A 15,430-nucleotide genomic window follows, 5' to 3' on the forward strand; every position below is an offset into this window, starting at 1 on the left:
CCCCGTCATGGAGGAGTACGGTTTCTACGTCACGCTACCGTGCAACGCATCGTCATGGGTCTACCCCCAAAATCGAATATCCAGCTATACAACCAGACTACCAAAAGCTATAAACTTGAAAGGACCCTGGCAAGTCGGACTAGCTGAAATCGAATATCCTAGAAGTTGGTATAGCTTTAGCGACAAAGAAGGATATTTTACCCTAAACATTGAGCCGGATGGTGATACGATTAAAAAAAACAAAGCGATACAATTAAACATAGCCGGAGGGTACTACCCAAATATTCGAGCAATCATCCGCGTTATAAACCAACTTATTGTAAATCACGGGGTATTGACTCACGATGAAATAAAAAACAAAGTGTTTCTGGCGGCAAAACCCCACGTTTCACTCTACTTTCGAGGGAGACTAGGTATTATTTTAGGAGCAGCGAGGGGGGGCTATCTCGGACAATCGAGCTACAATAAAGAAGCAGATTTGACAAAAACCGTTATGACGTACGCTCCTCATCAATGCGACATCAACGCGGGGTTCTACACATTCTACGTCTACACGGACATTATCCAATATCAAGTGGTCGGCGATTCTCACGTACCCCTTTTGAGATGCGTACATATATCGGGTAAAACCAACGACACAGTCATTGCTAGATACGACAAGCCGCATTACGCATCGATCGCCAAGGATCACATCACCGACATCACCATAGAGGTTAAGGATGATCAAAACAAGCCAGTACCCTTCACTTACGGGAAAGTCGTCGTAAAACTGCACTTTAAACCCAAAAATGAATTATCATTATAATCCTAGAGAGAGTCCGGACTATGTCACCTACTACCAAAACCAAGCCGGTGGAGCTTTACCCGGTTATGCCGGGGGAGGGGTTATGTATGGTAACGGTTTAGGGGGTATTTTTAGAGGTCTGTTCAGGATGGCCGTACCTCTGTTAAAAAGAGGTTTCAGCATCGCAAAGCCCCACCTAAAATCGGCTGCTAAAAATATAGCGTCCGACGTCTTCTCAAACGTATTGATGCGATCACACGGCAATGATGCTAAAGCTCAAGGTGGATCCGGTCTGATGGTCATGACCCGTAAGAGAACGTCCAAACCTCCCGGTGTGAGAAGGCGTGGTCATTCGGTGGTGAAAAGGAAGAAAGCAGCGCGTGTATCAAACAAGCGCTCACTCGTACGTAGAAAGCGTAAGAAGACTGTTAGGCGACACACATCGGTCAAGAGAGGGATAAATACCATATTCTAACATGGCGTTATTGCACCGTATGTCTGGTGAGTGTATCAAGTCCGAGTTGGACTTATTTACGGTACCTCTGACACAGACCATCATCGAGAAAAACAGCTATTTAGAAGTAGCTCCGTTATCGGCCCTTTCAGCCTCTGCCCCGATAGAGTTTTTTATCGCGGGTAACGGGGATGATTATGTGGATCTCAATAACACCATGCTCTATCTACGGGTGAAAATCACACAGCCTGATGGGGACGAAATAGCTCATCCAGCCAAGGTCGGACTCGTCAACTACCCGGGCGCGACAATATTTTCACAAGTCGACATAACCCTGGGTGATCGCCTGATATCTCAAAGCTCAAGCACCTATCCTTATCGCTGCATTATAGAGAGTCTGCTCAACTACGGTAAGGATACGTTGGATTCTCTGTTCTCCACAGCACTGTTTCACAGAGATTCCCCGGGTCATATGGATGTTCACGAGCCGTCCGGTAATAACGCGGGACTGACTAAGAGGGCGACCTATACCAGTCGGAGCAGGGAGGTGGAACTGTTTACTCCCATACACGCCGATATATTCTTCCAGGAGAAACTTTTACTGAATGGCCTGGATGTTAAGTTGCGATTCATTCGAGCAAAAGACGAATTCTGTCTGATGAGGTCCGACGATGTGGCTTACAAATTAAATATAACGGCGGCGTCCCTATTTGTCAAGAAAGTGTCTGTATCACCCCCGGTGAGACTGGCTCACGCTCAGGCGTTACTGTCAACAACGGCAAAGTACGCCGTCGACAGGGTCTGTCTAAAAACGTTCTCAATCCCTACCGGGTCTCGTGTTTTGAATCAAGAAAATCTGTTTTTAGGAACATTGCCAAAGTCTATCATCATTGGCATGGTCGATAACGATGCTTTTACCGGATCCTACACAAAAAATCCATTCGCGTTCAAACATTACGATCTGGAGTTCTTAGCCGTCTACGTCGACTCTCAGCAATTCCCCACCAAACCTCTACAACCTAATTTCGGAGCCGGTCTGGCGGCGCGTGAATTTTATCAGTTATCGATGGCGACCGGTAGGCATCTTAAAGACCGAGCGCTCTGTATCAACAGTAATGATTTCATGAACGGATACACACTTTACGCGTTCAACCTCACCCCGGATGAAGAGTGTGGGCAGCACATTTCGCTCGTCAAGTCCGGGAATATCAGAGTCGAAGCTCGTTTCAGACAACCGCTACCGAATACCGTTACCTTAATCATTTACGCCGTTTTTGATTCTCTCATTGAAGTGTCTAACCGCAGACAGGTGCTGATCGACTACTATTGAGATGAACACACTACAACTCACAGCTATCGTGGATAAAATGACGTGCAGAACACATTTTCTCGGGGTTCTACCGTGCGATCAACTGCCGAAAAAACCCGTGAGGACCTTACCGACGATGACTATCATTAACACCGACCCGGCTCGGCTACCGGGGGAACATTGGATCGCCGTTTATTTACCCCAAGAGGGCCCCGCTTGTTTTTTCGACAGCTTTGGCAATCCACCCAACAGCCCCCGCTTTCCAACCAGCATCGATCACTTTCTAGCGACCAACCACCCCCAAGTATTATATTCTGACAGACAAGTCCAGGATTATTCATCCAATACCTGCGGGGAGCATTGTTTGTTTTTTCTATATCATTTAGCTAAAGGTTGTGACTACGAGCATGTGATGAAACTATACACCGATGATTATATTAAAAATGATAAAATGGTATCCTTGTTTGTGAAGAGGTTAAGACCGCATGTGTGTAATGATAAAATGTCATCCTGTGTGCAAACGTGTTTGATATATAAATAAAAAATCTTAAAAACATTTATATTTTAGCGTCTTTATTTAATCATAAGTTACATTCGTTAAAATTCCAACCATTGCGTTGGATCACCGGTCGATATTTTAAACACAGAGTCTTTCGGAGTCCTGTAACGTGAATATTTTCGGGCCTTTTTATAAGGCCTAACATCGGGTGTGGTGGTCGGGGTTACTCTTTAGAGATTTAATCACGCTCCTGACCTGCTGATTCGGTACGGTGGAGAAGGGGATGTTTAAATCGGCGAAGGCATGTAGAAACTCCGACCATCCTAGAGGTCTCCGGTCATCTCGGACCTTTTGCGGGGCCGTCACATTTTTTAGCAAATCAACCATGTGCGAACCCGGTACGACTTTACCCTTGAACACAAACTCGCCCGATTCATTCCAGCCACTTAGTCCTTTAGCTTTAGACATCTTGTCTAATATGTACCTACTGTTTTTTACGCTTCTCGAAGGGACATTCTTCAGCACTTCGTCCACCATACCGCCCTTAGCAACCCCGTCTTCAACATTAGCAGTGGCAGGCGCTTGCGCATCTTTATAACCGACTTCCGTATCGGGTAACGATAGGGTTAAAACCCCGGTCTCGCGATTGCCTTGTCTAACGATGGTCAAAAACCTGCTTAGGGTATTGGTGTAAAGTTTGGCTTTTTCGTACGGATTCAGATCGGTGCGATGTAAAATATTTCTTATGGCACCGTCCAAATCGTTTTCCACAGTCTGTTGAATGTTCTCGCGCACATTTTCACCTTTCATCTTATCCAGCTGATGCTTTGGGACTAAATACATCTTCTCAGCGTACTCCATCCTATCGATTGGCTATCAAACTCGTCAGGAACGGTACGGCGACCCTTAGTAAAGGCAAAAGGAACCCGCCCTTCTGGTTGATGACTCGTTTCTTGGCCGCTATGCCAATCTTTTTATCGGCCACAAATTTAATTTCCGCTTTTCTCTTTTTCAGCTTTTGGTACTGCTGCCGATTGATCGGGATCGTGCCGTATAGGATGTTTAGTGCCAATTCGCACAGCGATAAAATGAATTCGTCGGACACCGATTGTAAAATAACACGTCGTTGTTTAGGTGAGGCTTTATGTAGCAGTTTTAACACCGGCAGATGTTTACAAAGCCTGGCGGACATGGCGATTTATCACGCTCTTCTTTTTTTCGGGATATAAACCACTTGCCGGTCGGACAGCAACCCCGTTCTGAGACAGTACTGCTCCGGAGTTTTCGCTTTATAGTCTATCAATAGGTATCCGAAAGATCGGCTGACTGCGTCATGATAACATTCCATAAAGTATTTTGTGTTTCCCGGGTACATTTGTCGTCCTAGCATCGCTACCTGATTGACGTCCCTGGGGTTTTTAAACAAAATCATATAATTGGCATTTAAGCTAATGGTTCGACTGGACTTACCCTGCGCAAATAAATTTTGCACTATGTAGATGGCGCTGAGATTCCAATGGTGACAATATTGCGTAAACACACGCTGGAGTTCCAGGTTGGTGCTAGCCTGCTGCATCAAATCATCCACGATGAGAAGATTTGTTTTATGAACAGGGAGTAAATCATCATCATTCAGACTCTCGGGTATTCCTTGTATGAATTTAATGTCATAGAATTTCTGTACATCAGCGTACAAAGGCTGCCAGCAATCATACAACCACACAATGTTTTCAATTTTCTTGGAGATTATAGTCAAACCCTTTTCCAACAAAAGTTTCACAAAATAAGACTTTCCAGAATTGGATGGTCCACTTATTACGCAACTAAATGGATGCTGAAGCCTAGAATCAAAACCGGAAACATCCTGCGACCCTCTGTGCACTGTCTGATCAGTAGCCATAAGGAAGTGTGGTGAAATCGGGTAAAAGTCTGCGTTTATTATACACCACCTTGAACCTTTTAACGACTGATTTGTTGTGCAGTGTCAGAGTCTTTTTATTCCTCACAATATTTTCGGTGTGAGCCAGGATGTGCTTGGCACTATCGTGCGACGTCACATAGCCATCAACCAGACCAATCAGGGACTCCAGACAGATGGCTCGGGAGTTTTTTGCATTCAACGTTATACCCTTAGCTTTCATACACGTTTTACCTTTGGCCGTCTTGTACCCATAAGATTTCGGCCCGCTTGATGTAAAACATGTTATGAAGTCACCGTCATCTAGCTCACTCGTCAGCTCCCCCAAATGATCGCCTAGAGGCGGTTCCCAGTCCCCGTCCCTAGACACAAAGATGACTGAGTCTGTATCTGAGTAAAGAAGCCGCTCTCCGAGTCTGTCCATCAATTCGTACAATTCCAGTCGGGCGTGAGCTGTTGTAAACGCTCCTAGAAACACGTTAACGTCGCGCGCCTTACAAACATCGTCTTTGTCGGGTTTATGCTGAACGAGGGCTACGTCGTCCGAGACGAATGTGAAATACGACAGTGTGTCGGTATTGGCAAAAACGATTGTGGTGAAATCTTCGGGGTCATTCACCAGAGTCGTTTGAGGCAGGTTCTGTTTTAAAGAGAACCTCCCCCAAAGCGAATTAAGAATCAATTTCGTGATTGCCCTCTGGGCGGCGTTGTACTTGATCTTTTCGGGATCGAGTTGAATCCCCTCTTTTTCAAAATAGTCACGGATGTAAGTCTCTTTGTCAGCGTCTGTGACCACATTCGACGGGTACCCGGACGCCTGTTGTTTCAAACGCAGAAACGTTTTGACATAATCGCAAAACAACGTGTCTGACCGTTGAGGAAAATGCCAAACCTCGTCTATCTTGGCTACAACATAACCCTTCTCGACGGCTTTTAAAAGCTCGATGCTGACCCAGCAGCCCGACAGCGATCTTTCCTGATCCGTGTGGGTACAGCTTGTGGTCTGGTTTTGTGCGTGAGCGCAAGTTCTACATAATGGGAACATGAGTTTTCCTTCGCATCTGTAAGGGAGAACCGGGTGCAGTAATTTGCGTGGAGGGTACACGGTCGCTTTGATGAGGCCGTAATAATTTTCAATCGGTTCAAAATCTTTGAAGATGATTTGCGGATGACCGATCGGATAGCTTTTCCTAGCCTGGCAGAAGGGGTATAGGCTGGTGAAATCGAGATACCTTATTTTCTCATCTTCGGTCACCTTATGATAGAGTTTATAAGCGTTAGTGCGGCCTCCAAACAACGCCTCACGCGGATTCAATCTCTCGGGGGCCGAATAATCGGCCATAAATTCTATCACGGCGGGGTCGGTCTTTTTCATTTTGCTCCATTCGAATTCCCACAGAACCTCGATTTGCAAACCGTACGCGTTCTGCAGAATTTCGACCTTATCGTCAAACTGCCTCCTGAGAACCCCGTAAGGTACTCCCGACAAGGGGTGTCTCTGATGGGGTTCAAAGCGACAGGAGTGTCCATGGTGGACACAACCATTGTACTCTAACCCGTGCCTCACAAAGTCCTGTTCATAGTAGCCGTCTAAAAAGTAGTTGCCGAAGGACACCTCGCCGTGATTTAACGCATGGTGCATGTTGACGTTTCGAGTCTTTTTGACGAACTCCAACCATTCTATTGAGCCGGATGAATAGCATTTGCTCTGTCGGATGTACGCCTTGTTATGCGTGAGAGCCAGCGTATTTTTCTCGAGGTAATGTGTTTTGAAGACCCCCATGGCGCAGCTAGCGAGCGTCGTAAAACTGAAAGGGTCAAGCTTGGTGCATTGGATGAACGAGCTACGATATTTCATACAACCTTCGCGTAATAACACGACGTCGTTAACCCCGTAATCGTGCAGCTCTTTCCTGAAGTCAAAGAACTTACCCTGGACAGTGCTGTACCAAGCATTGAACTTATGCTGCTCCTTATCCGTCATGTTATCGTAGTTGTAGAACTTTTTGTCGGGGTAAGGTCCGAAATATTTCTCATTTTCCACTCTGTTGAAAAGTTGTGGAAAGTAGCCTTTTTCAGTCGTAGTTAAGTCTAACGCAGCGGGCATTTTTGCTAGCGCTAACGGAAAAAACGAATAACTGTCGAGGTATCGCTGCGCAAACGTCTCATCGTACATAAAGATTAGTTTGCACCCTTGCATGATCACTTGGATCGCAAGTCCGATCCTACAGAAATACTGCAGAATGAGAAAGGAGTCAAATCTGGAGGCGTAATGTGCAATGAAGCAGTAGCCTTCATATCGAGGCTGTCTGAAGCGGTTGATTAGCTTAGCTATACAGCCTGTACCACGAGCTACAAATTTCTCCCCTTGGAACGTGATTGCGCAAACAAAATTAGCTACGTGCCTACCATTTTCATAACGGGTTTCAAAATCGTAGAAAATGTATTTTTCGCAAAATTCCTTAGGCGCTAGGGGCTGTATGAAACATTGGTGTTCTCCCTCGTCCACCAGAATTTCGTGACAATGTACACATTTGTCCAGGGCGCATGCATGTTTGGGTTTCTTGCTCCCCGGTTTAACGTAGTAACGTCTGTTGCATAGTTTGCAGAATTTGATCACGTCACACGCGGGGTTCTCTTGACCAGGAGGCTGGTTTTTTTTATGCATTTCGAAGCAATAGCTCGAATTACAGTAACGCAAGCAATCGGAACAATGTATGGTTCTTTTAGGAAAGGTGTAACATTCTGAGTCGAAGCATATGTTACAGACGTGCTTGCATCGATGGTCTCTGCGTTTGCTGTAACTTTTGTAACAAAATTCACAGACGTATGACGAACCCATGAACCGAGTCAAACTCGTTATCATGTAGAAATGCTCGTTATGGTGATACAGGAACACCGTTTTCGGATGGGGTTCATCACAAGTTTTGTACGTTTCTAAGACAGCGGCGTTAGATCTGTGAAATACAACAATTTTTATGCCTAGAGCTTGTTCAAACGAGGCTATATCGCTAAGACCAATTGGATCTTGGATTGTATACCCGACGCTGTTTTGGATGGCGGTAGCCAGTTTTTCTAACTCGGTCTCGGGGTGTTGAGGGTAAAGAAAACGCGCGAGGCAGATGGAGAAACACAAATTATTCGAAATATTTGTGGGGGAAAATAAACTCGTCTTTTTTCTTTTGATGACCTCATCAGCGGCTAGATCCAAAAGTTTACGACGCTGACCCCCGCCGCGGGTGTTCATAACAACAGTAGCGTCGACCTCGATGGCCTGGTCCGATAATAACTGATCGTTGCTCTGTAAAACTTTTTCAATTTGGTCGTAAAGCAAATTTGGATCATAATTATTTCCACTGATTAAAACAGCGCTGATGGGTGTTTGGAGACTGGAGGCTGACACGGTCAAATTGATCACGGGTGCGTCCCTGCCAAAATCTCTAGCGAAAGTAACAATCCCGCTCAGTGTGTCGTGTAAGTAACTATGATAATCGGCCAGATCTGCAGAGTTGATTGCTCTCAGATTCATGGTCCTTCTCAACGATACGCTATTGAAACGAGGTCGTGGTAAAACGCGATATCCGTTAACGAACCCACCGCGGCGAATTAACGAGTCAATATCGGGGGGACTTAATCGATCGTGTGTAGGAGGATCGCCTTCGCGCAAAGTATTAACATTACCTATAGGCGGGGCACCATTGTCGGTAGGATGCTCTACACCATCGCCGTCAGGATCTGGGGGTGGATCGGTGGTAGTGGGTGAGTTATTTAACCCGACACCGTGTTGTACGGGTGGGTCATAGAGATTCATATTTGGATTAACGGATAATTCAAAAAGATCCAAATCAGCATGTGGGTGTGACGATTCTACATTAAGAAACTGCTCTAAAGAATCTGGAAGCATACTTATCATTTCAAGCTCCTCGGGAGACAGTTCTGCGTCAGATTGGTCTGATTGACGAACGTCTGTAAAGAAGTATTTTGATCCATCCATTTTGAAATTCAGACTAACATCACAGAGTATAAAACAATCACAGAGTATAAAACATGAGCTATTACAAAATCATAGAGTATATCAAAGCATACATGTACAATATAATAGCTGGTATAAAAGAGTATAAAAGGAGTGAATATAACAATCAATACATGATCTAACGGAACAGAATATGGGTGTGTAAAACTTTTAATTGTACTGAGAAATCTCATGTATGAGAGCGTGGATAAGACGTAGCCTGAGCAGCGTTTCTCTTTGGTATTCCGAATGCATATGTTCGTTCCATTCAGAATCCTCACCCATGATTAATTGGAGAATATGAATGCGGTGAAATATTTCATCCCCCGCAGTCTGTAAATAACGATCCTGAACATCGATTCTGCTATGTATCTCTAGCTGAGATGATCGTAGCTCACAGCGCAATGCATCTATTCTGCGACGGTTTTCGTCCTGACTGTGAAAAATCGCATCAAATCTCCTGTTTATATTTGCATTCGCCTCACTAAACTGCTGACCCAATAGAACTATGGAACTATGGAGCTCGCGAATCAGATGGGTATTGTTGGATGGTTCATCGGCCGGTTGAGGGCTCGGCGCTACTTGTTCAACATCGATCTCTTCCTCTTCCGACGTGTGGTGAAATGGCGTATGACCTGCGTTGGAGGTCGACGCTTCGCTGCGCTCGCTCGTCCAAGAGCTCTGATCCCAAGCGTGGAGTTGAGACACACCCCAGCCGGTCACATCATCATCACCATCATGACTTCTATCCGAATCTGGTGTGTGGAAATATAACAATCAATCGTAATGGTATAACCCATTTGAGTTTTAAATGTTAATAGACGTAGATACCCTCACCATAAAAATGAGGGCTCGGCGCTACTTCTTCAACATCGATCTCTTCCTCTTCCGACGTGTGGTGAAATGGCGTATGACCTGCGTTGGAGGTCGACGCTTCGCTGCGCTCGCTCGTCCAAGAGCTCTGATCCCAGGCGTGAAGTTGAGTCACACCCCAGCCGGTCACATCGCCATCATCAACATCATCATCATCATCATGGCTTCTATCCGAACCTGGTGTGTGGAAATATAACAATCAATCATCATGGTATGACATCATTTGAGTTTTAAAAGTTATTACATGCAGATACCCTCACCGTAAAATGACTCAGGACTGTTTGGAGGTACAGAATAATTCGTTTTTCCAGTCGTCTTCTTTGGTTGATCTAAAGCTGGACTGGTAGGAACTATTTGATCCTCAACCACGTCTCGTCTATCAGCTACGACGACGGCGGGTTGTTCATCCTCGTCTTGAGTGAGGTCGACCAGCGGGAAACCGGGTTGAGTGACAAAATGAATGAAATCTAAAATAAATAAAATTAAAATAAATACAAATTAAAAAAAAATTTTTTTAAAAAATAAAATAAAAATAAAAATAAAGGCGTATAAAAAAGATACATTTAAATTATAAAGAATAGAAAATAAGATCTCACACGAATTTATGGCCTCGAAAGCGTTCAACTCGATGCTTGAATCTGAGGGGGGAAAGACATATTATGATCTGAAGTTGCATGGCGGATCGCTTTTATATGGGATGGTTGATGACGCACAAGTACAAACAGACACACACACACACACACACACACACACACACACAGAGAGAGGGAGAGACAGCTATAATTTTAAAATGAATCATAAACATTTAAATACATCACAAGAGCGTATAAATCACAAGAGCGTATAAATACCTAGATTAAACAATTTGCTCTAAAACAAAATGATCTCCAACCATAGGATGGTCTAACACAGTAAGGAGTGACATGGCATATCATTTCAGGACACTAGGGTTGCTATTTAGCAGTGAACAGGATGTTGTTTGCACTACGGGGAGCTAGGGGCGCAATTTGTCTGTGAACCGGATGTTGTTTGCACTACGGACAGAAGAGGGCAACCATATCGATTCCATACCTGAATGCGACGATTCAGAAAGTGTTTAAAACGATGATTTTATGGTAAAATATCTACCATTATACCATCAGAACCATCAGCAATGTTTTTCTGAAACATATACAGACAAAAAGCAGAATGATATAGGGCATTTAACAGCGTGTAAGACCCGTTAGCAACGTAGCACAAGATGCTAACCAGCACATGTTCTAACAGCAAGCCACATGGTTAGCACGGAATGGTTTACTAGCATTATAACGGTATATTGCATCGTCTTTTCTCATATTAAAGGATGATGAGATAGCGCTGCATTATAACATAAAAAGGCATTGGTAAACGATCGTAGAACAGTGAAGTACGGAGTGATAAGACAACGGCGGCCATTATTTTCATAATAAAAGCCTTTTTTCCATATAAGCAGTTTTTTTTCACATAAGCAGTACATCCGATGATAATCCATATTAATAGACATAAGCATGTATATTCCATCGTATTTTCACATTAAAAGATGCTGAGATAGCGCTGCATTATAACACACAAAAAGCATTCGTAGAAGCGTTGAAGTATGCTGTGATGAGCCGACAGCTGACCGTGATTTTCATAATAAAAGCCTTTTCATATAAGCAGTTTTTATAAGCAGTACGTCGATGATAATCCATATTAATACAGACAAACGTGGGTATGGAAACTGATGTGATTTTAAAAAACACTGTGTAAAACAGCACGGCATAATGACAAAAGCATGGCTATAGACTGATGTGATTTTTATAAAACAGCAATGTAACATATTTTTTAAATCAGACTTTTATGAAAATAATGTCACATATTTGAAAAATCATATCTATTGTTTTACACCTATGTGAACCCATCCTATGTGAAAGCAATATTAAAATCATCGTAGTCTAATGCCCTTATGCATGGAAATATAGGACTGTTGTGATTTTAACAAAACAGTATGTAAAACATCATAGTCTAATGCACATATTCATGTGTATAAAGACTGATATTTTAAAAAAAATCATAATTGATGTCTGTATCCAGCAATATTTTTTTAAAATCAAACTTTTATGATTACAATGATCCATATTAAAAAATCATATCTACTGTTTTTCACCGCATGTGTAAACAATCTTTAAAACACCATAGCATAAAATAATTATAAAGAGAAAATACTCACTGTTTTGCATGTTGATGAGTCGAGGTGTTCAGTCTTGAAGTTTGAGCAAAGATGTGATTTGGCACTGGTCCAAGTCAGCATCTATTTATATACTTTAGGTCGCAGTGAAAATGTATGGGGAAGGCTATAGCGATGTGTGTCCGCTAGATGGCATCCGTGTTCTATGAATATTACAGCTCGGGTTCACTGAGAGGTCGCTCTCAGAGATCTATAGACCATATGCGCTGTATTTCACGGATAGAATGTCAAAACTGCCACAAGAAGAGACACTCTTCTCTTGAGATACGATGTTTTTAATTGCGAAAGCGTATCGGTAGGGTGAAGTGGCACTGTTATTTACCCAGTCTGCCACGTACAGTGATACCGACTCCTTTGAGGCTTGCTTGAGTTGTTTTTTTTATTATTATCAGGATACACAGGATCGTAAATTTGTTTGAATTGTGAAAACAACAGGTGATAAAGACGGTCCATGGATACATCTCCGGTGCCGCCAGCACACACAAAACAAACACACAGACACTTTGCTCTGAGACTGTCAACTTTAACCAAATTCTTCAGTACTCTGAAACGGTAAGCTGATTTTTTTTATTTTTATTTTTTTATTTGAAAGAGCTGAATGGTTTCAGCTTTAACTTAATACAATCGTGTAAACCGTTTTCATAGCTATATGTTTTCTGGTAATCTATAAAACATGAGGGGTGATTTTTATCTAAAATAATTGGATCAGTATATTTTAGTTATTTATTTACAATGAAAGATAAAAGCATTTTATTAATATACTTTTAAAAGAGGAATGTTGTTCATTTAGTTAGTGGCTGATATTTTCTCACTTGCCATCAGGGGGTGCAGGAGTGGGTAACGTCCCAATCACACAGACAGACACAAACACACACACACACACACACACACACACACACACACACACACACACACACACACACACACACACACACACATACAGACAGAGACTGACGCACACACCTAGTGCAGAGACCATGATTCTCACGCGACTGGTGTTTGAGAGAGAGAGAGCGAAAATCACTCGGGGGTCTTTTCAAGTTTAAACTCATCTTTTACATCTTTGTTAAACCATTCATATTGTATGGACGTCTTAGGAACTACTTCTTCAACTTGGTGAAAAAAGTAAGATTATTTTATTTTGTGAACCGTTAGCAACCTGTATGTTTTCTTCTAATCTATAAAACATGCCGGATGATTTTTATCTAAAATAATTGGATCAGCACATTTTAGTTATTTATTTTACAATGAATGATAAAAGCATTTTATTTATATAGAACAGGATGTTTTTCAGCTCTAGTTAGTGTGAGATATATACATATATTGTCCTCACTTCCACAGTGTCCTCAGGAATGCGGAGGGTATCATGTAACACACACACACACACACAGATGCAGATGCTTAGTGCGGTGACCATGCCTGTCATGAAAAAAGGCCGGTGAGAGAGAGAGAGTCACTCGGAGGAACATCTTTGGGGAACGTCTGATAAAGTAAGATGATTTTATTTATTGCACACCGCTTCAATGTTTTATTCTATAATACCTCCGGATCAAAGACAGCTGTCATACCCACATCAAAGACACCCGGCATACCCAGATCAAAGACAACTGTCAAAATAAATGATTATACACCCACATCAAAGACAACCGGCATACCCCGGATCAAAGACAACTGTCAAAATAAATGATTATACACCCACATCAAAGACAACCGGCATACCCCAGATCAAAGACAACTGTCAACTTGATCGATCGATAGGTCAAAGGGTCATCCCTAGATCAAAGGGACCTCCGGGACACACTCCGGAAGGTCAAAGGTTAGCCCCGCCCACCTGTCAATCATAGGGTCATAAATCATCTTGACAGAAGCTGCCGGGTATATCTACTGACAAACCAACAAAATGGGGGATCAAGCTGTTCGTATTGGCAGAGTCAAGCAATGGCTACACACTCGACTTCAACCTGTATGTGGGCAAATCACACACACCAAGCGTACATGGACTGTCGTATGATGCTGTCATGGACCTCATTCAGCCATCACATCTTGGGACAGGATACCATATTTATTAGGGGTGTAGCGGTGAACAAAATTCACGGTTCGGTTCGATACGATACACTTGTGTCACGGTTCGGTTCGGTTCGGTTCAGTACATTTTCGATACAGCAAAAAGAAAGAAATGCCAGAGAAATTTCCTTGATTTAAATTTTTTAATTATATTTTTAATAAAAAAAACATCATAAAGTATGATATTTTTTTACTTTGAGCAATGATGGAGCTATACTTCACTTTTCTTAGGAGCATATAAAACAAAACAGCTCCTTGGACAAAATGAAATGTAATATTGTAGTAGTTATAAACAAAGGTTTATTTAAGTTCAGATTAACATTTGAGGGCAGCAATTGTATTCATAATGTCACAATAAAACGGACCTAATGTTACTTGAAAGCATTATAGCCTACTATTCCTGCCAAACTTCCATGGTTACAGTTAGTAGTGTTACCACAGTAAATCCATGATGAATGTTCCTGATCTGTGGACACTGGATAGTTCATTCATGGCACAATGTTTCTTCCTGGTTTCCACGTCAGCGCTGTTTGATCCGTTAATAACAGAGAAATGTGAATGTTTCTCACTAGATCTCGCAGCGATGTTATTACTTCAGTGGCGAATTCAAAATTTTTCTTTACTGGATTTCACTGTGTAGTAACAGTGCTGATGATCAAGATCGGCTCGCGATGCATTGGTCCAAACTGATAAACGGTCCGTCAACCACACAACAACGAGTAGCTCAGTTTCGTTCCGCTCACATTACATTTTCCATTTGATGTTGGGCAATGTTGTGGTCACGCCAGCATCTCTTACATTATGAGCGCGCTTGCCACGCGAGACGCGCCTACATTTGAAATAACAGAATTTTGGTGGGCAGGAAAAATGGTCCAACGTTGGTGGGTTCGGTTTAAAAATGCGTACTGAAAACCGAACCGAAAGCCTCGTACCGAACGGTTCAATACGAATACGTGTATCGTTACACCCCTAATATTTATATGGACAACTTCTACACAAGCCCCAAACTGTTCCTTGGTTTGGCTAACATTAACTTTGGAGCCTGTGGTACCTACAGGGACAACAGGAAAGGGTGTCCTAGGAGCAGACCAAATGCCCCCAACAAAAAATCCAAGAGAGGCAGCGTAAGATGGATCAGAGAGGGCCCCCTAGTCTTTGTGAAGTGGATGGACACACGGGAGGTGTCGCTGTGCTCCACAATCCATCCAGCGTTTTCTGGTGAGGCTGTCCAGAGGAGAGTGAAGGGTGGAGTTGGACACTGGGCAGTAAAAT

General features: G+C 42.9%; 1 protein-coding gene across 1 annotated transcript; it reads left to right on the forward strand.

Annotated features, from left to right (window-relative positions):
* Positions 1–1,260: 1,260 nt before the first annotated feature.
* LOC130075663 (uncharacterized protein F54H12.2-like) lies at positions 1,261–2,568 on the forward strand. The gene has a single exon (XM_056240403.1). The coding sequence runs from the start codon at positions 1,261–1,263 to the stop codon at positions 2,566–2,568; it is 1,308 nt and encodes a 435-aa protein (XP_056096378.1).
* Positions 2,569–15,430: the final 12,862 nt, after the last annotated feature.

Source organism: Rhinichthys klamathensis, unplaced genomic scaffold (assembly GCF_029890125.1).
Source record: "Rhinichthys klamathensis goyatoka isolate OS25496 unplaced genomic scaffold, OSU_Roscu_1.1 h1tg000595l_1, whole genome shotgun sequence".
Lineage (NCBI taxonomy): Eukaryota > Metazoa > Chordata > Actinopteri > Cypriniformes > Leuciscidae > Rhinichthys > Rhinichthys klamathensis.